This window comes from Vittaforma corneae (genome assembly GCF_000231115.1).
Source record: "Vittaforma corneae ATCC 50505 unplaced genomic scaffold supercont1.19, whole genome shotgun sequence".
NCBI classification, from domain to species: domain Eukaryota; kingdom Fungi; phylum Microsporidia; family Nosematidae; genus Vittaforma; species Vittaforma corneae.
Window position 1 is genome coordinate 1 of NW_006889852.1, and position 23,105 is coordinate 23,105.

The 23,105-nt window shown below is 38.7% G+C and overlaps 17 protein-coding genes across 17 annotated transcripts; 2 read left to right on the forward strand and 15 right to left on the reverse strand.

Annotated features, from left to right (window-relative positions):
* Window positions 1-130: 130 nt before the first annotated feature.
* On the reverse strand, window positions 131-787 carry VICG_01754 (uncharacterized protein; the record flags this gene model as incomplete). Its single annotated transcript, XM_007605137.1, has 1 exon — window positions 131-787. The coding sequence occupies one exon, from the start codon at window positions 785-787 to the stop codon at window positions 131-133; it is 657 nt and encodes a 218-aa protein (XP_007605199.1).
* Window positions 788-1,138: 351 nt separating this feature from the next.
* On the reverse strand, window positions 1,139-1,522 carry VICG_01755 (uncharacterized protein; the record flags this gene model as incomplete). The annotated part of the gene is made up of 1 exon (XM_007605138.1): window positions 1,139-1,522. One exon carries the CDS (start codon window positions 1,520-1,522, stop codon window positions 1,139-1,141), a length of 384 nt encoding a protein of 127 aa, XP_007605200.1.
* Window positions 1,523-1,627: 105 nt separating this feature from the next.
* VICG_01756 (uncharacterized protein) lies at window positions 1,628-2,131 on the reverse strand (the record flags this gene model as incomplete). Its single annotated transcript, XM_007605139.1, has 1 exon — window positions 1,628-2,131. One exon carries the CDS (start codon window positions 2,129-2,131, stop codon window positions 1,628-1,630), a length of 504 nt encoding a protein of 167 aa, XP_007605201.1.
* A 303-nt stretch (window positions 2,132-2,434) lies between these two features.
* Window positions 2,435-3,547, reverse strand: VICG_01757 (uncharacterized protein; the record flags this gene model as incomplete). The annotated part of the gene is made up of 1 exon (XM_007605140.1): window positions 2,435-3,547. One exon carries the CDS (start codon window positions 3,545-3,547, stop codon window positions 2,435-2,437), a length of 1,113 nt encoding a protein of 370 aa, XP_007605202.1.
* Window positions 3,548-4,878: 1,331 nt separating this feature from the next.
* Window positions 4,879-6,084, reverse strand: VICG_01758 (uncharacterized protein; the record flags this gene model as incomplete). Its single annotated transcript, XM_007605141.1, has 1 exon — window positions 4,879-6,084. The coding sequence occupies one exon, from the start codon at window positions 6,082-6,084 to the stop codon at window positions 4,879-4,881; it is 1,206 nt and encodes a 401-aa protein (XP_007605203.1).
* VICG_01759 (uncharacterized protein) lies at window positions 6,044-7,534 on the reverse strand (the record flags this gene model as incomplete). Its single annotated transcript, XM_007605142.1, has 1 exon — window positions 6,044-7,534. One exon carries the CDS (start codon window positions 7,532-7,534, stop codon window positions 6,044-6,046), a length of 1,491 nt encoding a protein of 496 aa, XP_007605204.1.
* A 1,025-nt stretch (window positions 7,535-8,559) lies between these two features.
* On the forward strand, window positions 8,560-9,669 carry VICG_01760 (uncharacterized protein; the record flags this gene model as incomplete). Its single annotated transcript, XM_007605143.1, has 1 exon — window positions 8,560-9,669. One exon carries the CDS (start codon window positions 8,560-8,562, stop codon window positions 9,667-9,669), a length of 1,110 nt encoding a protein of 369 aa, XP_007605205.1.
* Window positions 9,670-10,001: 332 nt separating this feature from the next.
* On the reverse strand, window positions 10,002-12,203 carry VICG_01761 (RecQ family ATP-dependent DNA helicase; the record flags this gene model as incomplete). Its single annotated transcript, XM_007605144.1, has 1 exon — window positions 10,002-12,203. The coding sequence occupies one exon, from the start codon at window positions 12,201-12,203 to the stop codon at window positions 10,002-10,004; it is 2,202 nt and encodes a 733-aa protein (XP_007605206.1).
* VICG_01762 (uncharacterized protein) lies at window positions 12,193-12,606 on the reverse strand (the record flags this gene model as incomplete). The annotated part of the gene is made up of 1 exon (XM_007605145.1): window positions 12,193-12,606. The coding sequence occupies one exon, from the start codon at window positions 12,604-12,606 to the stop codon at window positions 12,193-12,195; it is 414 nt and encodes a 137-aa protein (XP_007605207.1).
* Window positions 12,607-12,867: 261 nt separating this feature from the next.
* VICG_01763 (uncharacterized protein) lies at window positions 12,868-13,527 on the reverse strand (the record flags this gene model as incomplete). Its single annotated transcript, XM_007605146.1, has 1 exon — window positions 12,868-13,527. One exon carries the CDS (start codon window positions 13,525-13,527, stop codon window positions 12,868-12,870), a length of 660 nt encoding a protein of 219 aa, XP_007605208.1.
* A 376-nt stretch (window positions 13,528-13,903) lies between these two features.
* Window positions 13,904-15,532, forward strand: VICG_01764 (uncharacterized protein; the record flags this gene model as incomplete). The annotated part of the gene is made up of 1 exon (XM_007605147.1): window positions 13,904-15,532. One exon carries the CDS (start codon window positions 13,904-13,906, stop codon window positions 15,530-15,532), a length of 1,629 nt encoding a protein of 542 aa, XP_007605209.1.
* Window positions 15,533-15,868: 336 nt separating this feature from the next.
* On the reverse strand, window positions 15,869-16,750 carry VICG_01765 (uncharacterized protein; the record flags this gene model as incomplete). Its single annotated transcript, XM_007605148.1, has 1 exon — window positions 15,869-16,750. The coding sequence occupies one exon, from the start codon at window positions 16,748-16,750 to the stop codon at window positions 15,869-15,871; it is 882 nt and encodes a 293-aa protein (XP_007605210.1).
* A 384-nt stretch (window positions 16,751-17,134) lies between these two features.
* Window positions 17,135-17,569, reverse strand: VICG_01766 (uncharacterized protein; the record flags this gene model as incomplete). The annotated part of the gene is made up of 1 exon (XM_007605149.1): window positions 17,135-17,569. The coding sequence occupies one exon, from the start codon at window positions 17,567-17,569 to the stop codon at window positions 17,135-17,137; it is 435 nt and encodes a 144-aa protein (XP_007605211.1).
* Window positions 17,570-17,575: 6 nt separating this feature from the next.
* On the reverse strand, window positions 17,576-18,028 carry VICG_01767 (uncharacterized protein; the record flags this gene model as incomplete). Its single annotated transcript, XM_007605150.1, has 1 exon — window positions 17,576-18,028. One exon carries the CDS (start codon window positions 18,026-18,028, stop codon window positions 17,576-17,578), a length of 453 nt encoding a protein of 150 aa, XP_007605212.1.
* Window positions 18,029-19,017: 989 nt separating this feature from the next.
* VICG_01768 (uncharacterized protein) lies at window positions 19,018-19,389 on the reverse strand (the record flags this gene model as incomplete). The annotated part of the gene is made up of 1 exon (XM_007605151.1): window positions 19,018-19,389. One exon carries the CDS (start codon window positions 19,387-19,389, stop codon window positions 19,018-19,020), a length of 372 nt encoding a protein of 123 aa, XP_007605213.1.
* A 234-nt stretch (window positions 19,390-19,623) lies between these two features.
* VICG_01769 (uncharacterized protein) lies at window positions 19,624-21,642 on the reverse strand (the record flags this gene model as incomplete). The annotated part of the gene is made up of 1 exon (XM_007605152.1): window positions 19,624-21,642. The coding sequence occupies one exon, from the start codon at window positions 21,640-21,642 to the stop codon at window positions 19,624-19,626; it is 2,019 nt and encodes a 672-aa protein (XP_007605214.1).
* A 344-nt stretch (window positions 21,643-21,986) lies between these two features.
* Window positions 21,987-23,054, reverse strand: VICG_01770 (CMGC/CDK/CRK7 protein kinase; the record flags this gene model as incomplete). Its single annotated transcript, XM_007605153.1, has 1 exon — window positions 21,987-23,054. One exon carries the CDS (start codon window positions 23,052-23,054, stop codon window positions 21,987-21,989), a length of 1,068 nt encoding a protein of 355 aa, XP_007605215.1.
* Window positions 23,055-23,105: the final 51 nt, after the last annotated feature.

A 23,105-nucleotide genomic window follows, 5' to 3' on the forward strand; every position in this document is an offset into this window, starting at 1 on the left:
TCCTCCTGAGTTAATTGTAGTGTGGTTTTAATAATTTACTAAGAATCAAGGCAAAAGCATTTTATTAGATAAGTTTGAGTGTGTTTATTAAGTATATCGAATATGTTATCAAGCGCTCTACAACCATTTCTCATGAGGATTGAGGAACGGATATACTACTTGGGTCTGCTGAAAATGAAGAAGACCCAGGAATAACAACAGAGCTTGGGTTTATAGATAGTGAGGAGTACTCCGATCCATAATGCTGCGATGTAGCCGTAGACTTCTGTGCAGATGACGGCTGATGGATTAAGCTTGGATAAAGCGGCTGTGTGAAAGACTCAGAACTAGGATGTCTTGTTGAAGATGCAGATGGTTGGTGTGTCGATCTTGGATGCAATAATGGAGAATGGTATTGATGTTCCGAAGAGTACGTTGGTATTGTGACTTTACTTGGCTCAAGCTTAGGACTACCTGCAACAGAAAAGGTCGAGCCTTCTCGTTGATGAGATGGTTTGAAAGATGGAGTAGTACTATAGATATCTGACTGCGATGATCTGATGTATGGATTAGCCGTCCTTGTGGTGTAAGGATCGACTATGTTATGTGATCCATACCATGTGTCAAGTTCATTTGGTTGATAGCTAGCTCCAAGTCTAATGCGGTTGCCGTAAGAGCCGCTGTCGCTTGTTCTTGAGCTAGAGTTCACAATGTAGAATAGTATGGACAATGCACCCAGCAATACAAGTATTCCAACAGCAGCATGCAGACGTCTTCTGCTCTGCATCATTCCACTGTGCGCATTCATTATATGGGTGATTTTTTGAAAAAATAAAGACTCCTTTTACAGTTGAGCGATGAGGATATTTTGATTAACAACTGCTTTGCAAACATATTCGACACACAAATGCTGTATCAGTGGAATTATTGCACAGATTGAGTGTTATGCATTGCTAAGCTTAATATCATTGTGCTTCTTTAACTAGATGGCCAGCAGTTAATGTTCGCATCAAAATGGCCGTTTACAGCATTTGGTTTTACTTCAGTGTTCATTATAAAACGTTGATATAAATTACTACCTCATAGATATCCATACTAAACGAGTCTGGCTGCAATCAATTTATTACTCCACGGAAAACCATTGGCGAATAAGCATGCTCTAACTTCGAGGTATTATTATTCTTGAAGGATTAACTTGTGGAACTGTTACTCTACTTGGGCTTATTGCCGTACGTGGATTCATTTTTGGCACAGAATAGCTAGTATTTGAAGATGAAAAATACGCTATACGTTGTGCTGGTGAATAGTAAGTTCTGTTGTGAGAAATGCTTGTGGTATTGCTATTGAGTGAGTTTTCTGCGAACTTCACATGTTTTGCTGGCCAAGACTGCTGACACTCAGATAGAGATGCGCTAGAACTGCTGGGATTGCTTTTGCTGTGTACTATTGTCAGTAGAAATATTATAAATACGAAACAAAGAGATAGCACTGACACACTAATGATAAAGTTTCTGAGCTGTTTTTTGCTTGAAAAAACTCTCATTGGGGCGAAAATCAACGAAAAATATCAAGGAAAATTTAAATAAAATCAAAATATAGCTGAATCAACACAGTAGTATTAGTTAGTTGAAAACAACCAAAACGATATTTAATTGTTAAAGCCAAACGCCCTGGCATTTGCAAATTCTTCCTGGGTATATGGCGTGCTGCGATGCTTTATGTCCTCATACTCATATAGATGCTTAGGGTTTCGGGACGGTGTAGCTTTTACACTGCTTGGCTTTGGATTTACAGTCGGATTCGCTACGTTCCTTTGTTGGCTTCGTGCTTGATTTAATTTAGTTTGCTCAGATCTACTTCCCAAATTTAAGTAGTTTTGGTTGTCTTCAATCAACCGATTCAGTTGGTTTTGATTTGCTAGCTGTTCTGGATCATCACTTTCCTTGGTGGGATTTGCTGTTCCGTAGCACTTATACTCAAAACTGTATGTGTAACGGCTGCTTGGTTTAGAAAACGACGAAGCAGAGTCTGGATGAAAAGGCTTTTGTCTCTTTTGAGATCTAAAGCAGACACCTAATAGCATGGCAAAGGCAAACACACATGCGAGTAAAAGCAACATTATTTTTCCATAATTTCTATACTTTGGCTCCATGGGGCCATCAAGCTAAAAATTTTTAAAGCAAAAATAAGAGTAAATTTGGAACGGGCATAGACAGACTCTGAAAAATAGTTCGAAAGTAAATGATAATGGCATAAATATCAGACAATGCCCAGTAGATCATACGGCATTGGATGTGGCATGCTTGATGCAGCTCGTCTCATTTTTCAAATATGCTAAAAGCATTAGTGGCTCCAGCACAAACCAAATGCCAAAACAAAACAACTAAAAATGAATCGCAGATTTAACGTTCTTTGATAATACATTTATTTTACAAATCATATTTACAAAATTAAACTACAATGAATAATCGCTATATTCTGACTCTGGCCTGGCTCTTCGATGCATTCTTTTTCTTTTTTTCTGTAAATTATGCGCTGCACTGATGTTTAAAATAGAACTGGCTATGCCATTCATAGCAACTCCTCTGATTCCAAACAGGTGGTCATCATTGAAAACACAAAAATAGTTATGATCATTCCTGCCATAAAACGGCTGATTAATTTGCATGTGTGAATCAGTGTTTTCGGCCTCACTGCACAGTAGTCTATTCATTAGACTCACTTTTCTTCTATTTTTTGAAGATATCCCACGTGGTCTCGTATTGCGAATAGGCTGATGCTCTGATGGCTCATCAGTAGACGATTTAAAAATATAACGATAGGCAAAAGCTGTGGGTCTCTTATTTACAACATGACTACCTAGAATTGGTGCTGTTTGTCTTCCATTACTTCCGCCAGCCCTGCTGTGTCCAAAGCTGGGAGCAGCATTATAACCGTCAGAGTATTCATTGTTTAGCTGCCAACAGTCGTATTGAATGGACCCTTCAGATCCAAACGAAAGCTCTCGGGAGCATGGCGATGATGATCTGTCACTATCAACTGCATTCCCTGTGCGTGTGTTAGATTCACCATCTATGCGAGCTTCTGATGTATTCTTGATTGAACCTATGAGCCACAGCCTCTTCTTAAGCATTCCAACATCCAGAAGGCTGGAGAACATACCAAGCTCATGACTCTTTTCAATACCAAAGTTCCTGCTAAATCTCTGGATTTCAGTTTCTTCTTCTTGTAACAACGATGATGCAGTTGAAAAAAGCACCTCTTCCTTACTCATACAAACTAACTTGCAATTGATACCCAGGGAAAGAAACGCATCTAGACTTGTAAAGGGCGTGGCTGTTATCAGAACAGTCTTGGCCAGCTTTTGAGTTCTCTTGTATGCACGTATATCTTTTTTTAATGTCTCAACCACTAATATTTCACACTCACAATCCTTGTGCAGATCCCTGGTGAAGAAGATCTTTGGCATAGCTTTTGGTAGACTGGATGAGAGAAGACTACAGTTTTCCATAGATATAAACCTTTCCTTTAAGTAATCTGAGCTGAAAGTGTACAAGAAAAAAACCATGGGTAGGCTATAGAAAAATTATATAAAGTTCAACCAATTTTGATACGTTTACCGCGCATCAAGCACATTACAAAGCTTAGCATACATCAAAATGTAAAATGCTTTGCTGTCAAATTATCCAAATTTAATAATGTTGAATACTCGGGATTGATCTCTGGCGAGCGGAGTCACTTAAAAATTTTACGTTTAGATATTGAGGTGACAGGATGATTTATGAATTGTGATTGCATCAGATTCACAAATATAATTCAATGAAAATGATGCTTCTGGCAGTTTTATTTTTTCCATGTTCTAATTCTTAGTTTATACTTTTCTATTCTAGTCTACTTTTGAAACGGCAGTCTTTCATAGAAATGATTGGCAGCGACAAAGCAAGGGAGCTGATAAAGACTGGTCGCTTGTGATTGCTGTGTCATTTCAGCAGACCAAAAGAGCGTTCTTGCTTACTTAAGCTGATTTTCGTTTGATTAAACGTGATTAGAAATACTAAATGAAATAAACAGTAAAACGAAAGTGCAGCTGGCTAAACTGAACACCAAGTTAAAACTAGGCAATATTATTCTAAATCAAAATCTCTACAAGATATTTAGTCCATGTGCTTTGTTTTAGCAGCTTTGTCGTTGACTTTGATTAGTAAATTTAACCGATAGCACGCCATGCAGTCTGCATTTGAGATAGGATACTCGACCACTTCTCCTTTGTATTTAAAACGTTTGTTTGGTGGCTTTTGTTATGGTTTCTTTCTTTTCTTTTATTTGTTGCTGTCATTTGAATGTTTGATTAACTGATTGCTAAAAGAAAAAATTTTCAAATAAACTACTTACAGACGGATCAGAACGCTAAACTGATCTCAGGATTTTGTGAGTCAAGATGCCAACAAATAAATAAAAGTAAGCACGGCCAAAAGTCTATTCTACAGAACCATTTGGATCCAACGCATATAGCTATTGGCACAGAATTTGCCAGTAAAAGATTTACCTGCAGATAAAACTTTTTGAAAATTTGTATACCGGTATTTTCCATTTTTAACATAAAATTTTTCAAGGCAAAAAGACTAAAATTTTTACTTTTATATTAAAACTCAAATTAATAAACTGGCTTGCAGCCGTATTGCGTGTTGATCTCTACATTTTGGCTTTAGGTAGTTTAAATGTGCTTCAAAACACTCTCCTGTATTGTGAACACACGCTACTTTTCTATAGTACTACTACAGCTATTCTTAATCAATCTTACATTAAGCTTATTTAAAACTTTAATTAAAATTATCACAAGTTTTGAAATACAAGCCAAGGGCAATGTCGTGTAGAAACAATAAATATTTTGCTTAATATTTATTCAATATCACTGTGCTCATAGTTTACCACCGTTGTGTTGTCAAGGAAAAAGTGGTCTTTGATGTTCTCCATCAATGAACCCGACAGCATCACTCTTGCAATCCTAAACGTCTGTATCACAACAATTGCAGTAAAAATCACGGGGATATACATGGACGTAAATGTAATAATTTTTGTATAAGCGATAAAGCAGAAGAAAACAGCCAGCTTCAATCCAAGGAAGGAGGCTATTTGGCGTAGAATGTGCAGCGCGGAATATGTGCTTATTGATGAGAATATGAAAACCGTCTCGAAGAATGTGGATGTAACAGTGGAAAGCGCATTTAGGAAAATAAACGCATTTGAGAACTCAGCAAACACATTGCGACTTGCGTTGACAATAACAAATATAATAGCACCTATAAATGGGAACACGCCGTTTGTATAAATTACCAAAAGAGAATTGTTGATGATCGACTTGGAGACTTGCTGGTATGTTTTGGTGAAAACATTAGAAATATACGAAGCCGTTGATAGGATTAGGCAGGAATTGTATACAAATACAACAGGTCTTATCTTGTTTTTGTTTAAGGTTACAAGGCTCGAAAGAAGAAGAGACATTCTGAATAGAACATTGAAGATCAAGCACGTGGAAACTAAACACAGAGCAAAGCTGAGTATTTTGAAGACTTTGAAATACTTTGGCTTGTAAAACACCGAGAATTTCTTACTATGGTTCTGTCCGTAATATTTGTCGATCCTTCTTTCCGTTATTTGGTAACGGGCAAAAATGTAGTCTTTTTCCAGTTCAGTCAATGAATTAATAAGGGTGGCTGAGATCTTGTTGTTGCGAAGCATTCCATCTTCAAAAACAGAGCTTGTCTCACTCGCATTTTCTGATTCCTGGGTCTTTCCTAAGGCCATTGTCCTTTTTCGTATAGCTTCGTCAGTGCAAAAACTCTTTATTGTTCGATCAAAGTTGCATTCTTCGCCATTTTTTTTATTTTCAGTTTCCCTGTTTTTGACAATATTGTTGACTCTTTCAAGTATCTGCTCATATTTAGGATCTATATGTCGCACATTAACGGCCCACACAAGCCTTGATTTGTCTCGTATGCCAATCTTTTTATTGTACAAGTAGTTCTCGGCATCAAACGCTTTTGCAAGTGCCCAAACAATTGTTTCAAACAGGATTTGATAGAAATTTCGTGATCGAGGAGCCATTCCTGAAGAGAAGTAGGACTGATTTAAGATAGAAGAACGACCACAGTTCATCGTTGGTTTCAAAGCTAAAATCAAGGTGAATCCGCGACAGGCAGAATATCGAAAAGGGAAGTGCAGATATTACAAGAAAGCTGCCAGCCGTTCGGAAGATGAACTGTCTTGCTGTGAGGTTACAGCAATAGTCAACGAGGCAAGAGAATGATTCGTCCTTGAATACCTTGGGTATCAATCCTGGCCGATATTTCTTTATTAGCTTTTGCTCCAGGTCTCTGCACATGTATGTAAAGATGCTGCCTAATACAAAATGGACGACAACCGAAAGCCAAGGCTGCGAAAATGCGAAGATTGGTACTTCACAGTTGAAGGCTGCAGAAAATGAAAAGTGCGACAATACACCAACAGTGCAGATAACAAAAAATCTAGAAATAACGGTGATGAAGTACCATTTTATGAGATAATAAATGTTTTTGACTATCTGTGAGGACATGGTGATCTTCAAATTGTAGAAGATGAAAATCAAAAAGATGAAAAATGAAGCAACACCCGACATCCTGAAAAAAAACGCCCTGATGTGAATCATCGACATAAAGTCAAACATCTTCGGAGCTAGCCTATACACTATATCTGACAATCCGATTCTGCAATCAATAAGTGTCAGAATGTATCTGAAAACGGATGAAAAGTAGTAAACAAATGGATAGACGGCAGAAAAGATGCAAAGATGCCCCACAATCTTCAAGTCAGACTTGATGTTAGCTATTGTTGGACTTCTAAAGAAAACGTCGTTTAGATTGGCCTCTAATGTTATACTGAAAGGCTCAAGAATCTGTTCGTCAATTTCGCCAGAGTCTGAATTGTCTTGCTCTGCATGGCTTCGCATTGAAATAGTGGTGTCGTCAACAGATCTGCTTGAGATATCAGCAACTAGGTTCTGAAGAACAATACTACTCTGCATTCGTGCACGAAATGAAGAGATGCACTTAAGGGCCATATTGATGAGCATTGAGTGCAGAAGATTGACAAGAGTAAATAGAAGGCCAATGAAGAATGAAGAATAGAGGGATGTGGTTGAATGCACATATTTCTGGCATATTGTAGAGTTAAAAGCAAAGATAACCAGAAACTTGAGCGATGAGTACAAGAAGCAAAAAATATTGATAGCCCCGTGGAGCACTCCCTTGAGAGCAAAAAGAAGGATGTAATAGAATGGCACGTTCTTTGGCGTTCCTATTTTAAATTTCTTCTCAAATCTAAAAGAATAGTTGCAAATATCGCATTTCTTTGTTTTTGTGAGCTTTAACCACTCATTCAAGCATTCGACATGGATAAACTTTAGAGATCCTTTGCATTTACATGGATGGATATACGGAGATTCCTCGTTGCAAGCCGAATGGCATATTTTGCAAGTTTTTTCGTTTTGTGCAGTAGTTTCTGCAGCACCAGAGTCCATGGATGGGGCAAAATTGGCGTGAAATTGACATGTAAAAACAAGTTCCAAAAGGAAAACAGAATGTTCCGTGGACATATCATGAAGCGGCTTCGTATTTATGTTTTAATGCTCCATATTGAACTTAAAAGCATCAGGTGGTCTGTGTGGTAGCTAAAAAGTCGAGGCAGCCGAAGATATTTCTATCTTGGTCTTCCATATGTACGCAGATGTGAAAACTGATGTCTACAAGCTTTGAATGCTAGCAACAACGAAGAATGTGGGCATAGGCTTAGCACTGAAGAGAAGATCCCATTCAAAGCAGAGTGAACATTGGACGAACAAGTGCTTAAACATATGCAAAGCACCTGTTTGCATTTAGCTATCTATAATCTGATCATTTTGTTCTAATCATCTTGTTGGGATGTATTTTCTCTTTGCCTATCATAGGCTATATTGTTGTAATGAAAGAAATTTTTGCACACCAAATTTAATATTGTTGGAACACATAGTTTGAGTCGACTTGCAACAAACATCGATTTTACCAGATAGCGTTGAGACCAAGAACAGCATTCATGTTAAAACAAGTATTTCAAAACCATACTTGTATATATTTTAGATGGCAACAGAGACCTAGAGATTCACGCCAATACTGGAGCCATTAAGAAATTTACGGGATGGCTCAGATGTCATGCCGTAAAAATGCTTCTAATTTAGATGGCCGCATGCTAATTAAAAGAATAGGAAAGGATATCTTATAAACGTGCTCGTTTAATTCTGTCTCTAGACTATCTGGCCTTAGTCACCATAACACTGGAGCAAGGATTCATTCCAGAGCTGGTTTTACTTTCTTTATTTCCATTTTAATAACTGTGAAATGATGCATTATTTTCACAACAGTCAGCATTCTTGTATATGACATATATGTTTATGGCCCTGTGCTTAAGCCTCACTTTTAGCTTCAGCGGCAGCTTTATCTATTTTGGATGTTAATACCATGAATTGTTATTTTCCTCAAATTTTTATTTAGATGATTGCCCTCCCCTATGATGCCAAAGCAAAGTACCGAAAACAGACAGGATAGTAACATGATATTTATAGATGATCCTGAATTGAATGAAGAATACCCAATAGATTTTACAGATGTTAATTCGGATTCAGCAGGAATGATAACCATTCAGAGCTCTACGGAGGATGAAAACACCGTAATTGTGGATGAGGGCAGTTTAATAGAAGATTCCTTGTCCCATTCAAACCCTGTGTTCAATTCTAGCTTTGAAGAATACAGAAGTAGCTATGAGGGACAGGTAGACGAATATTCTAGTTTTGACAGTAGCGGTGGAACACTGTATAACGAGGAATATTCATTTGAAGACGAGTTTGATGATGATTATGACGAATTTGAAGATGAAGAAGAGGAGAGCTACTATTTTTCTGATGATCTGGATGCAACTTTATACGACTATGATGAAGATTCTGAATATTCCGATGAGGTCTATTGGGAAGAGACAAGCCAAATAGTTACAGGCATGAGGAGAGGAGAATTGAGTCGATTTCCTGAAAATGGAAACAGCACTGGTGCTGATAGAAACGAAAGGCTTTCTGCAGAAAGCGAACCTGACGAGCATGAGTTGATAATTCTAGAGAGTAGGAATTCGGACCAGCTGTATCCGAGAGTAACCTATGAGTTAATTACAATGATCCTCGTACGAATGTACATGGCATATAACCTAGGTATTGGCGAGTATTACTCGATCTATGAATTTGACAGTTATCCCTATAATGATGTTAATATAGCTGACAAAATACGGGACTTTACCCCCGACGAACTTAGTTTTCTGAAGTCCAGAGTGTCGAGTATACTTATGAATGACATTAGAGATGTGTCATCCGTACAGGCCCTGATCAGCTTGATTTCCATTGATGATATTGATAACATTAGTTTCTCATCCTTCAAAAAGACCAAATTTAAATCAACAATGTTCAAGGATATGATCAATGTAGACGGAAAAAGCTGTGGAATATGCTACTGCGACTTCAGACCTTCCCACAAGTGTACATCACTTCAATGCCTGCATACCTTTCACACAAAGTGCATCAAAAAGTGGGTTGCCGTTTCTTGGTGCTGTCCTTTGTGTAGAAGAAAAGATATTGGATGAGTGTGCTATTTATTAATAAATTTGTGTTGTTGATATAAGCCTTAGTGAGCATTACCAAAGAGACCATTAGTACTGCTGATATCCACAAACACTACGCATTACATCTCCTTTGGAGTATCTGCAACAGGTGTAATTTTAATAACGTGGCCATTAAAAATCTATCATACTATCTGGTAATGCCGCAAGCTGTTTTAAAAGGGCTCTACCTTTATTGGTAGCTGTTACCCATCGATGCCCTTGGAACAATACTTTCCGTCTGAGCTTTCTTCGATTTACATACAAGCTGATGAATCAAACACGTCCTGGATTTACTCCAAGCCTTGCTTATTTTATTACTCGGCTAATATTTGGCAGGACTCGTCACTATCAGCCCTTCTTTTCTTCTTTATTGCTCTATCTTCAACTGTCTTACTCCTTTTTGCATCCCTGGTCTTACCTTTGGCTTTGCCTATGCGGGTTTCCTTCGTTTTACCGGCACCTCTATCATCACGAGTGTTGTAGTCTTTGCTAACTTCTATCTCTTCTTCAACTGTTAGAATTACCGCATTGGTTAGCCTGGCCTTGTATACAAGATAGTTATGTGCAAATCTAGACTTCTTATTCATAATTGCTCTGTTCTCAATATTGCCATTGCCTACCAAATACTGGAGAACTCTTTCAACTTCAGTCTTCTTCAAATCTTTTCCGTTCCCAAAGAATGGCATCTGACTGAACTCAAGACTCTTCCTATTTGCAGACCCTCGATATGCATCAACTGCCTGGATGAACGATATTTTTTCTGCATCTCTTATCAATGAGAGTATCTCTTTGGCCTGCTTCGAATAATCCTTGGTCTTGGTGAAGTTTCTTGTGCAGTTGTCACATGTCTTGTTGCACTCAGCAGGATCAAAGTTTTCCCCAAAATGACTAAGAACTAGCTTCCTTCTACAGTCCGTCTTGTTTTCACAGTATTGAACAACATACTTTAGCTCTTCTCTCTGTCTATTCTTTTGATCGCTGGTAGCATTGTGATTGTTGGCAATAAGAAACTCTATGGTCTTTGTATCGCCATAGTTGTAGTATAAAATACACACACTCTCAAGACCATCACGCCCTGCACGTCCTGTCTCCTGGTAATATCCTTCCAGACTCTTTGGAAGGCTGTAATGAATAACAAATCTCACGTCGCTCTTATCAATTCCCATTCCAAAGGCAATAGTGGCCACAATAATCTTGATGGTTCCATCATTCCACATCTCCTGAACCTTATTTCGTTCTCTTTTACTCAACCCTGCATGGTAAAAGGTGGTCTTCAGGTGTTCATTTAGTTTTTCACTCATCTCCTCACAATCTTTCTTGGAGGTGCAGTAGATAATTCCTGGACTATTGGGGTAGTATGTATGGACAAAGGAGACTATGTCTGTAAGACTTTTCTTTGTCTTGCTCATGACATAGTACTTTAAATTAGGCCGATTAAATGACTGTCTAAATACCTTACATCCTTCGATGCCTAGGCTATTGAGCACGTCCAGCTCAACCTTCTTCGTAGCAGTTGCTGTTAGAGCTATGAGGGGTATCCTGGGAAACTTTCTTTTGATTATTCCCAGCTCCTTGTAGTCAGGTCTAAAGTCATGTCCCCACTGGGAGACACAGTGTGCCTCGTCTATTACAAACCTGCAGAGCCTTCCTCTTCGGTCGAGTTCGTGAAGTATATTGCTAAACTGAGTGCTTTTATTAAGTAGTTCTGGGGTGACATACACAATCTTAACAGAATGGCACGCCTGCAATGTCTTCATAATCAAAGTTCTCTCAGAGTACGTACAGTTTGAGTTTAGTGCCACTGCAGGTATATTTTTATTGAGCAGATTTGAAACTTGATCGTGAATCAATGAAAGCAAAGGAGAGATAACAACCGTCAGGCCATCCTGTATCATAGCCGGCAGCTGGTAGCATAAAGACTTGCCGCCACCCGTGGGCATCAAAACAAAAATGTCCTCTTTATTTAATGCTGCTTTTATTATCTCCTCTTGGTTTCCTCTAAAATTTTCCAGATTGAACACGTTCCTCAAAAAATATAGCTGTATTGTCACTGGTTCCATCGAAGTGGGATTGTTAGCATTGAAAAAGTCTTCAGAGTCAAAGGAGTGGCTACGCGCACGGAATTCCGTATTGGTATGTTCTATTGCAGATAGGTCTCTTTCATTAGGTTTTCTAGTTTGGTTCAATGCCATCTGGTTCAGAGACGATTTAAAGGTAAACTCCTCCTCTTCAAATGACAATGACAACGAATCATCAAGATTTCTTTTGCTGATGCTTGACCTGCTGATGCTTGATACGCTGAGATCCTCTTGCTCTGAACTTGTGCATTCAAGAATCTCAATTATTCCGCCGTCATGTTTATGCATTTCTTCTTTTATGCTATTCATATTAAATTCATTACTTTCCTCACTCGAAATAATCATTAAGCCTCCTGAAAATGAACTGTTTTCATAGCTACTAGTGCCATGCTTGCACTGAGAATCACTAAGGCTCTTTCTTAATCTTCTAGTCTCCATTCAACACAGATTCAAAAGAATCGTCATCAACAATACCGGCCGACTCTGCCTTTTTTATGCTAGCAATAACCAGTGCTGCATCTCCATGATCTACCCTATCCAACCTGTCTACGTTCTTTGAGTCTTGAAATGTATGTTGCTCAGCATGCTTCTCTTTAAACTCGTTTGTTTTGAAATCGATGTTGAAGTTCTTTAGGTCAATGTACTCTTCAAATTCTCTAATAGAATTTAAATCCATGTCCTTTTCGCTGCTTTCAGGCTTTGGAACTCTTTTGATACTATTCAACATTTCAAATACTCCAGCCTTCACATTTGGGTTTAAATTCTTTTCTATACCCAAGTTGAAATAATTTTCTTCCGCTCCTTCATATTCCTTTGCTTGGCTCTTCATTTCTGTTTTCATTTACAGTCTGTATAAATAATGAATCGTCCTCCAGCATGTATTTTTTAGGCATGACTGGGCTACTTTAGAAATTTTCTCAAACAGTGAAGTTAATGACCAGAGAGCCAACAACAATTAGAAAATGATAAAGCTGAATTTCACCAAAAGTTGCTGAGAAAAGCTGTGGAGACGGCATGTGGAATGTTCCAATAGTCTGCAACTTGCTACTCCTTCAGTTAAACACGCTGAGATTCGTTAGCAGATGAGGTTTGTTTACTACGCTCACTTTCTGGCACCTTTGTCAGGTCTTCTGAATTTCCAAACAACTTCTGCTTTGGGCTGGTCCTTATGTTCCTGGAAAATCAAGTATAAGACAAATATGGTACTTACATAAAGGAATACAAGAAGCGTAGTCTCGAACTTCATAGACAGCAATGCATCTCTGGGCTTTGTGTCACCGAATGTTGAATCGTCTTCTACTTTGCTACAGATTATTGGATAGACTGTAATGCAGTACGCAAGATAGCCGAAAACAGTCAAAAATAGTATCTTAAAAGATTTGAACTTATTTTCTGGCTCTGTTGTAGGATTAACATAAGAAAGAAGGGGATGTATGAGAAGCTCAATGTCTATAAGAATGCAAAAAATTGCTATCTCTTTGAAGATGCCATATTCAGTCACAAAACAGGGTGCAAATGTGTTGTTAAAGCCGTAAAAGTACAGAGCAAAGATACACTTTGTCATACGTAATGACAGGCATGGCAGCAAAGAAGCTTTTATAAGCTTGTAGTACTTTTTCTTGCTGTCTCTGTGTGTCCAGAGACAGACTATGCTTGCGCATACAATAGTGGTAGCAATGGCAGGATTGATGCTTAAAGCGAACAATTTTCCTATAGCAGTATAAATTTCGGCATTCCTACTAATACTTTCTCCCACTTCCAAACCACCTCGTTTTATGCTTTGGAAGATAGCTCACAACTGTACAATGGCTGGTGTACTATTCAAGCTGGCCGTTGCTCAACCTGTATGGTAAGACCAGGAAAGCCATTGCTCAGCGATTCTGTAAAGCAAGATTTGAGCAGAGCTTAGATGCATGTAGATGTGCTCTCTCATGCTAACTATCAACACTATTTGGGATGAGCAAATACAATATGTGACAGGCTGATGTAAATTGATAATTGTCGGTTTCAATGCTAACTCTACCAACATTCAATCATATCGAGTAAATTTAATAGATTGGTTGACATACAAAAATTTTTTGAATTTTTTGACAGTTAAAATTTTTAATAATTAAAAATCCAAACAAATCTTAATCCCTATGAATAATAAATACCATCCAACTATATATCAATATGCTATCGTAAAAAACAGCAAATCACGTATGATGAGGCGACAGAGAGAGCGTACTGCATGGAACAGAAAAAGAAATATGATCATTGGAGCATGTCTGCTGACATTAGCATGCCTATCGATGGTTATACTATTTCCAGTCCTCGACATCTCAAATTTTCGATTTTCATACATGCCTCAAGAAGTGTCTACTGAGACACCTCGGCAGCATGTAGACACCAGCATGCCAACCACTGTAGATCATGCTCTTATTAGCCCAGTTAATACCTGCTCTTCTGATTCATTCACTGGACACCAGCTCAATAGTTATCATACTGCCAATGATCTTTCCGAACCACCATCACACGAATTGATTGAGTTTCAAGGTGCAACCAAGACTGGAGGCATTGGAGAACAATGTCCAAATCCAAACTACATTGCATCGAACCGTGCTGTTGATGTTCCTGCAACAGAAGAAAGAAACTATCCTGTGGGATTTTATACCAACGGCGAAGACGTATATTCAAAGGCCTTGGAAGAGTATTACAAATCTCGATCTCTCAATGCTTTTCTCAGCTCGATGAGTCCAAATTTAGCTTTCCAGAGCCTAGACAGTCACCAACGTCTTTTCATGGAAAGCCTAAAAAGGCTATTTGAGGACTTGGATCATCTAAACACAGTCGCCAGTGGTGATATATTGACATTAAAACTTCAAAGAATCACAAGCTTCTTTGATACTATTGATATTAAAAATATGAAAGACAGAGAACATGTCTTAGACTTTTTGAATTCAGAGTATGGTCTGAAGGACCTGGAAATTGAAAACATCCATGAGTTTTCTGTCTTTAAGGTGGCATATGATGGAGCTTTATATGTCTTGAAGCAGATAGGATGCTCAAAAGGCTATGAAAAGTTCCATTCAAATGATCTGCTTGCCAAGGATATTGATTCTCCTAATGTTGCAAAAATCCTACATGTGTTTGAAAGAAGTACTTCACCAAAACCCGGTGAGGCTGAGGATAAAGATATCTGGTACCTTTCTGAGTATCTTGATATTAGCCTTGACAGCAACTATGTCAAGCAAAATGGGGTTGCTATGATAAGAAAGATAGCAAGAGATGTGCTCATGGGATTGAAAGCACTCCATGAGAAGAACATAGCTTATAACAATAGCATAAGTGATAGTATTAGAGGAGCATTGGAAATCAAGGAAGATGGAAATTGGGATATTACCTTCAAACTTATAAATCTAGGGCGGGAGCCAGAGCTTGTGAAGTATCAAGACCCAGTTGGAAGGTTTTTTGGGTGGAGCTGCTGCAATTCTGATTTTGAGCAGTTTGGACATATGCTCCACAAATTAAGCAATAAGATCGGACAGTCCACTACAACTACTAAACCTATAAAAGTTGAGCTACGTGCGCCGGGCCAGCTCTTCTTTAGTCAATTCATGGGGTTTTTGACTCGGGATGAAAAGCTCATTGATCTGATCCTCGTCTGCAAAGGATATACTAAATACCCGCCTCAAAGCATTGATGATGTGCTAAGCCACCAATTCTTCACAGGCGAAGAGCTGTGTCTTGATTACGATCGGTTTGGAAGGCGGTATTATCTCATTTGATCAGTAGAGTAACAGAAATAAACTTATTGACACACTATTTTATGGATACACCTAATTTATAGAATATGCACAGCTTAGGTCTTTATAAGTGCTATTGCAAAAGATTGCCATGGATTTGTCATTGGCGTGTAAACTTTAATTAAAGGACACAATGCTAATTAAATATGCTTCCATAGTTGCATATTTTCTGTGCTGCACTACCAATCTTCTATTTTGTACTATCGCCAGCTATGTCTGTTTTAAGCTCTGTCAGCCATATACGATTATAAATTAATAAGTGCTTGTAATTTTATTAATACTACCGTAATATCATATTAAAAATGTATTAAAGTGCTTTTAATCATCAGCCGAGAATCTGTCGCAAATACGCGTAAGCTCTTCAATAAAAGAATTAAATATTTCGTCAATTGTACTACTGCTGCAATTAGACGGTATTGTCATCACCAAACGATACAGAGCTGAAATGTTGCGAGCATTATCTGAAATTTTCTGATAAGCTTGGTTGACTAGTTCGATTTGTCGTTGATTTGGACTTAAATCATCTTCAAAAGAACCCAGGATCTCATCGACAAGTGATACTTCGTACGACAACCGGGCCCTTTTCTCATTCTGAGGATCAGCTGCTAAATCTTTCTGGAGAAATAGCTTCAGAAGTGTAGAAAACTCTTGTTTGCGGTCTTCAATTTTTGACAATCCATTTCTCCGTCGGTAAAGATTCGATGCCCTTGAGTAATCTTTTAAAGCAGAACCAACACGAGACATAAATCCTCGGAAGGTTGGGTTGCCCATAAGAATACCTAATGTCTCAATTTCCTGCGGTGTTTTTGAGTCTTGATCTGTTATCCTCATAACATCTGCAGCCATCGCATCAAACCTACTGAAAGCATCGAGCAAATCGTCCCTGTTTCTGATAAAGTATTTCAGGGCGTTCTTGAGTGACCGCCTAAAATTCCTATCATTCAAGGCAAAGGATGCATCTCCACTCTCACCCGTTAAGCAGAGGCACGAAATGACACCTGCCACTAACTTTGACATCATCGCTTGATCAGTATTAACTAAACTAGCTTCTACACTACTCATTCCCTGATCAAAGTTGACAGTCTCACAGTTAGTATCCCTCATAATGATGCCTGATGAAATAAATTCTGCCGCACTAATCTGAGCTATGAAGCCAAAGCCTAGAAGCATAAAGCCTACTCTTCCAATAGCAATCATCATATGATGGGTACCAAATTTTATGATTAAAACTCATGGTGATAAATTAAAAATTTTTGATGAAAATAAAGAGATAGGAAGAAGTTGCTGTAAAATAAGAAAAAACCTCCAAAGGAAGAAACAACAATAAGTCAGGCTTGTGCTTATGTTTCTTCTTCAGTCTTTCTATACCGTAGCATCAAAGTTAGATCAGTGGTTGTCTAATTGGCTATTAGTGTGAATAAATCCAAACCGTATAGAAGAATATTCAGTAGAGTATACTTATCTATAACCAACACAAACACACCCTGGATGTGTTTCTTGGATCTATCTGACCATACAAATAAGTCTGCAACTTTTCTAATAAACGTATTTTACCAAAAATTAAAAACATCTTTAAGTTAGCTTTTAATTATCTGTCAGCCTAGGAGCTGAAAGTTTACTGCAAAGACGCTTGAGTTCAGAAATAAAAGCATTACTTAACTCATTAATTTTTCTATCATCACTGTTAGATGGAGCAGACATCATCCTAATATACAAATACAAAATATGCGAAGTATTATTTGAAATGTACCGATGAATTCGGCCAGCTAACAAAAATAGGTGCTGTTCGTGTTTTGAATTTTCAGAAAACTCAAAGGGCGAATTCAAAAGCAATATTACATGTATTAATAAGTCTCTTTTCTCATTCCGAGGATCAACTGCTAAATCTCTCTGGAGAAATAGCCTTAGAAGTGAAGAAAACTCTTTTTGGCGGACCCCTACCGTTGGTAAGTTATATTGCAGCCTGTGACAGTTCAATGCATTAGAATAGGCTGTTAAAGCAGACTCAATCTTGGACATAAAGCCTTAAAAAGCTTGGTTGTCTACAATAATTCTTAATGCCTCAGCTGTCTGTGATATCTTCATTTTTGCATCTGTTATCTTCATGGTTCCTGAGGCTATCGCACAATATTCTTTAAAGGCACTAAGCAAATCTTCCCTATTTCTGACAAAATATTTTAGAGCATCCTTGAGTGACTGCTTAAAACCCTCGTCATCCAAAGCGAAAGATGAATCTCTGCCACGGTCGGCCAAGAAAAAGCACGAGATAATGCCTGCCACAAACTTTGACATCATAATTTGATCATTACCTACTAGACTACACGCTGCATTATTCACTTCGGGGCCAGGGTTGGTAGTTACATAATCGACACCACTCGTAGTGACGGAGCATGGCGAAGTAAGCTCGGTCGCGCCAATCTGGGTCATGAAGCCAAAGGCTAGAAGTATAAAGTTCATTCTTCCAATCGCAATGGTCATATGGTGGACTGAAATTTTTTATTTTTAAATCTTTTCAACCGAAAATTGATCTGATTAAAATTATATCACAGTGATAAATGAAAGATTAAAAAGTAGTGAATAGAAGAAAATGCACCAATGAAGCGCACAAAACTAACTGTTTTAGGTGCCATAAAAGCTGTGCGGTTGATTTTGGTGCGTTGACGGTCTTTTATGAAAAAAGAAGTAGGCACGCAGCGGCTCCTCAAGCTATTTATGCACTAACTATCTGGTGCAGTTTCTTGCTTAATCATATCGAGTTTACTTGAGTAGAGATGACAGTTTCTAAATATAAAATCACCATCAATAACCAGCAAACTTTAGCCATAAAAATTAATGAGATAAACACATCCTCAAAAAACAACCTTAAATCCAACTTAATCTATGATTCAGATACATTTTATTGACAGGTTCATCTTCGTAAAGCCATTTGCTACTCAAAATTACATGGCACCCTAAAAGTTTCAGGCCCATCTGCTATATGGATGAGCTACACACCTGATCTGGCTTTATTTCCAAAAATTTGTGGCCAAATCCAATCAAAGTCCTTGATCATATTGAGGCTTCGCGTAGCAAAGCCCAGATGTAGCAAATCTTCCATATCAAACTTTATTGTCTCCTTTGTCTATTTGTTCCTAAACTTTAGCTCATTCATATCTATTTGGATATTCTCAAATAGATCGTCAGAAACATCAATTCTTAAATCCAAAATGTCTTCATCTTTGGTTACACAGCAGGTTTCTGGCTCCTCAACGGCCGCTTTCTTTGCTTTGGGAGTGTTTGTGATTTCTAATAGCTTTTTGGATTTTTTCAGTGCCATTGAGGGAATACAAAAATGTAGATTGAAATGGCAAATAGTTTGCCCATTAACACAATATTTTGAATACTATCAAGGAAGAGCGGAACGATAAAGCTAAACTTGGCGTATTGCCCGCAATGTATATTAAATTGGACCTTTAAATAATATTTATTCATAATTCACTCTTTTCCTCCTCTTTTCTTTTACGCTCTTTTTCCTCCTGCTCTTCTACCTCAATCTTCTTCTCCTCTTCAACAATCCTGCGTCCTTTGAGCACATAGGACCTCATGCGATCCAGAAACTCCTTCATGGAATGCATGGGCTTATTCAGCTGTCTTCTGGTTATTTCATTTCTCATGGAGCTGAAAAATACCTTTAGACAATCAAAATAAGTAGCCGTAAGCTTCTTAAAGTATGCATCCACTGCACCCAGTCGGGAATGCACTGTCGTAGAGGCAGAAGTATACCACGATTCTGCAGTGTTGGAAAGTGATGAGAATGTTGCAGCAGCAAGGCAGATGAACAGTACACTCGCAAATCTCATGTGGGCTCAAATTTTTAGAAACAAAACAATTGGAGTGGTGATCGAAATTAAGGAAATGATGAGAAAAGAATGGATTTGTCTTGTGGATCGACTTAAAATGTGAAATTCCGTATTGGTGTTGTAAATCCATGGCTTGTAGGCTATTTCCTTTTGGAAGCATGCCACTTTCGTAAAAATACACATCATACAACAGTCGATAGTATTACACAAAAGCTAACCTTGGCTATGCCAACTTTATTTGCTTGATCGGAGGTTTGCAATAAATCTCCTGATCTTCTCAGAAATAGCCTCTGGGGTAAAGCCAAAATATCCAAACACATCCTTATATGGTGCACTCCTTCCAAACATATCCAGCCCTATTTGTAGATCACTGTACTTTGCCCAGCCAAATGTTGACAGTGCTTCGATGCTGACACGTATGGCCTTTCTATCCAAAATTGTCAGCTTATACTCCTCTGGCTGCTCTTCAAATAGTTCAAGGGACATTATTGATACTACGGATACTCTGTATTCTTTTAGATTCTTTTTTACTTCGACAGCAAGCTCCACCTCACTCCCCGTTGCCATCAAAACTATGTCGTGTCCAGGTTCTTTGATGAGATAATATCCACCCTTTTCAACACTACTGTATTCGTCAATGTCGCTTGCGTCTCTACTACAGAACTTCTCGTTAGCTTTGCTCGTCCATTCAATCTCGGAGACTTTTTGTCTAGTTAGAATTATGGCACTTGGACCTTTCTTGTTTAATAGAGCTAGTGCTAGGGCACTTCGTGTTTCCCTGCCATCGCATGGCCGATATGTCGTCAGGTTAGGCAGCGCCCGCAATGTGGACAGAACCTCGATGGGCTGGTGCGTAGGTCCATCTTCTCCAAGCCCAATACTATCATGTGTAAACACATATATAGTCTTCAATCTGTCAAGACACGCCATTCTGATTGACGGCATTCCATATGTTGCAAAGTTCAGGAATGTTCCACATACTGGTGTGAATATGCCATGAGATGCTATTCCATTCATCACCCCACACATTGCATGCTCTCTTATTCCATATCGAATATATGAGTTTTCACTAAAATGGTCAGGTGACAGATCATCTGTACCATTTATTTGGCCTTTAATACTCGGAGTGAGATCTGCACATCCGCAAAGAAGCTGTACATTCGTAGAAACTGTATTTAAAGCATTGCTGAAATGTATTCGCGTGGCAAGCGTTTCAGACACATAGTCCTGGTTGTATTTAACCCAATACTCTAACTGTCTGTGTTCTTCAACCGACCTAATGATTTCGTTTAATGTTTCCGGAAGGCCATTCAAGGATGCGGTCTCGTTTGCGTGCCTTCTCATCCTTTCAGCAGCAGTGCGATAGGCAGATACAAGATCTTCTGAAAAGTAGAACTTGTCCTTTGGCATTCCAAGCTTTTCTTTTAATTTTAGGACATTTTCCGCACCCAGAGGATTTCCATGGCACTTACTGCTGCCCTCAAGCTCGGAGTCTTTTCCGATCCGTGTGTGAAGAACAACCACCTTAGCTCTGTTGCATTTTATGCTCAAAACCTCTCGGATCTGTTCAGCATCATCTTCAATTTCAAAAACATCAAAATTTAAGCTCTTAAACCTATCTACAACATTTTCACACATTGAAAGTTTCGTAGAGCCATCAATTGTTGTTTTATTAAAGTCATATATGAACGTAATATTGTCTAGCCCCAGTTTTGAGCACAGGGAAAATGCTTCCTGTGAGATCCCTTCTTGGTAGCATCCATCGCCAAATATGCAGTAAACCCTGTTGTTTAGTCCATATTTCTGCAGTATTTTGGAGCTTATTGCGAACCCCACACTCGATGCTACGCCTTGTCCCAACGGGCCTGTGCTTATTTCAATTCCGCAGTCGTTTCTCTCTGGATGTCCAGGCGTTTTACTGTTCAACTGTCTGAAATTTAATAATTCTTCGAATGGGAGAAACCCAATTAGATGATTCATAAGGTATTGAATTACACACGCATGTCCATTAGAAAGAACAAAAATGTCTCTGTGGAGCCACTTGGGGTCGTCAGGATTTAGATGCAGGTACTCAGTATATAAAATGTGAATGAACTGGCTAAGCCCTAAGGGGGCGCCAGGATGGCCACTTTTAGCTCTTTCTACAATGTCCGCGCAGAGCGTCTTGATATTTTCGACTTCCTTTACCATATTGCACAGTCCAAACAAAAATTTAAATAGCAAATGTGCATGATACTTATTGGTCACGGCCATGACATGAAACATAATCTGTTACATCGAGAAACTAAAGCTCCTCGATGGTATTAATGTAACAGCAGTTGCTTGAAGGCTGCTAATTAAAGCCTTACAAAAGATTAACGCCCTTTATAAAACTTCTACTATCATAGCCTTTAACAGCAAACATGAAGATTCTAGTAAAAGAGTTAAATCGTGAATTTACTGGTTCGTGTTTCAGCTTTCGAAATGTCTTGCGCATCACAAAACCGATCCATTTAAAAGAAATACATAAGTACACTTATCAAATAAGAATGCCAGCAATCTATACACCACAAACCTGCTGATTAATACTCAGATTTGCCTTCCTACGCAAAAACTGTTTACATTGAGGTAAAAAATGGATGGCCAAGGCAGCTTTGGATAGACACTCTTTCATTTGGATCTAGCTTAAGCATCTTGTCGGCTAAATCAGCCGCCTCTTTGCAATGCTGCGAGAACCTTTCGTGTATACATCGTGTACCCTCTTTCAGTTTGTATTTGCTAAACAGTGGCAGCTTGGCACATCCGGGAAAGGATTCCTCGTGTATACTTCCGCAGAGTTCAATTATCATGTACAGCTCATCAATGTCAGCATTGGCCTTGAATATTGGCTTTTTGTTGAAGAATTCAAGCAGAATGCATCCAAGAGACCAAACATCTGCAGACCTAGAATACGAAGATGACCCCAGGAGAATCTCCGGTGGTCTGTACCACAGTGTGACAACACCTGGCGACATGTCTATCCCATGTATTCTCGACATTCCAAAGTCACAGATGCAGGCCTCGTACCCAGAAGGTGTGCCTGGGTATTCCTCACCAGATTTCTCCTCGATCCTTGTCCTTTTGAAGCTACTATCTTTGCTACCATTGTAACCACCATAGTTCCTATATCCATCAAAGTTCTTATGGTTGTCGATGTATCTGCCATCGCAGCCTCTTGCGGACAAATCGCCCCTGGAGCGCCGATTTATCAGTATGTTTGCAGTCTTGAGGTCTCTGTGTAAGTATCCACTGCTGTGTATTGACTCAACTCCCTTCAAAATTTGCCAGAATATGTGCTTGATCTCTCCCAGTGTAAAGTTTTCAACACCCAGCAACTTGTAAAGATCATATTGGTAGTAGGGGAATATTAAATGTATCACATACGAATTTACCAGTATTTTGTTTATTTTCAGGACATATTTGCTGTGGATTGCTCTCAAAGCCTTTATTTCCCTCAGTGTTGTAATATGGAGAGCATCGCTGTTTGAGTATGTAAATTTCTTCACAGCGAAGGTCTTTCCGTCACGATCCATCTTGTAGACTTTTCCAAATGTTCCAGAGCCTACTTCGTCGATGTCCCTAATGGGATAGTTGCATACTGTTATCCTTCTGTTGCAGCTATCGTCTCCTCTTCTTTGGATGACCATTTTCCAGAGAGGCAAAAAATCCAACCTGTTCGCTTTGGAATTAGCCGATGC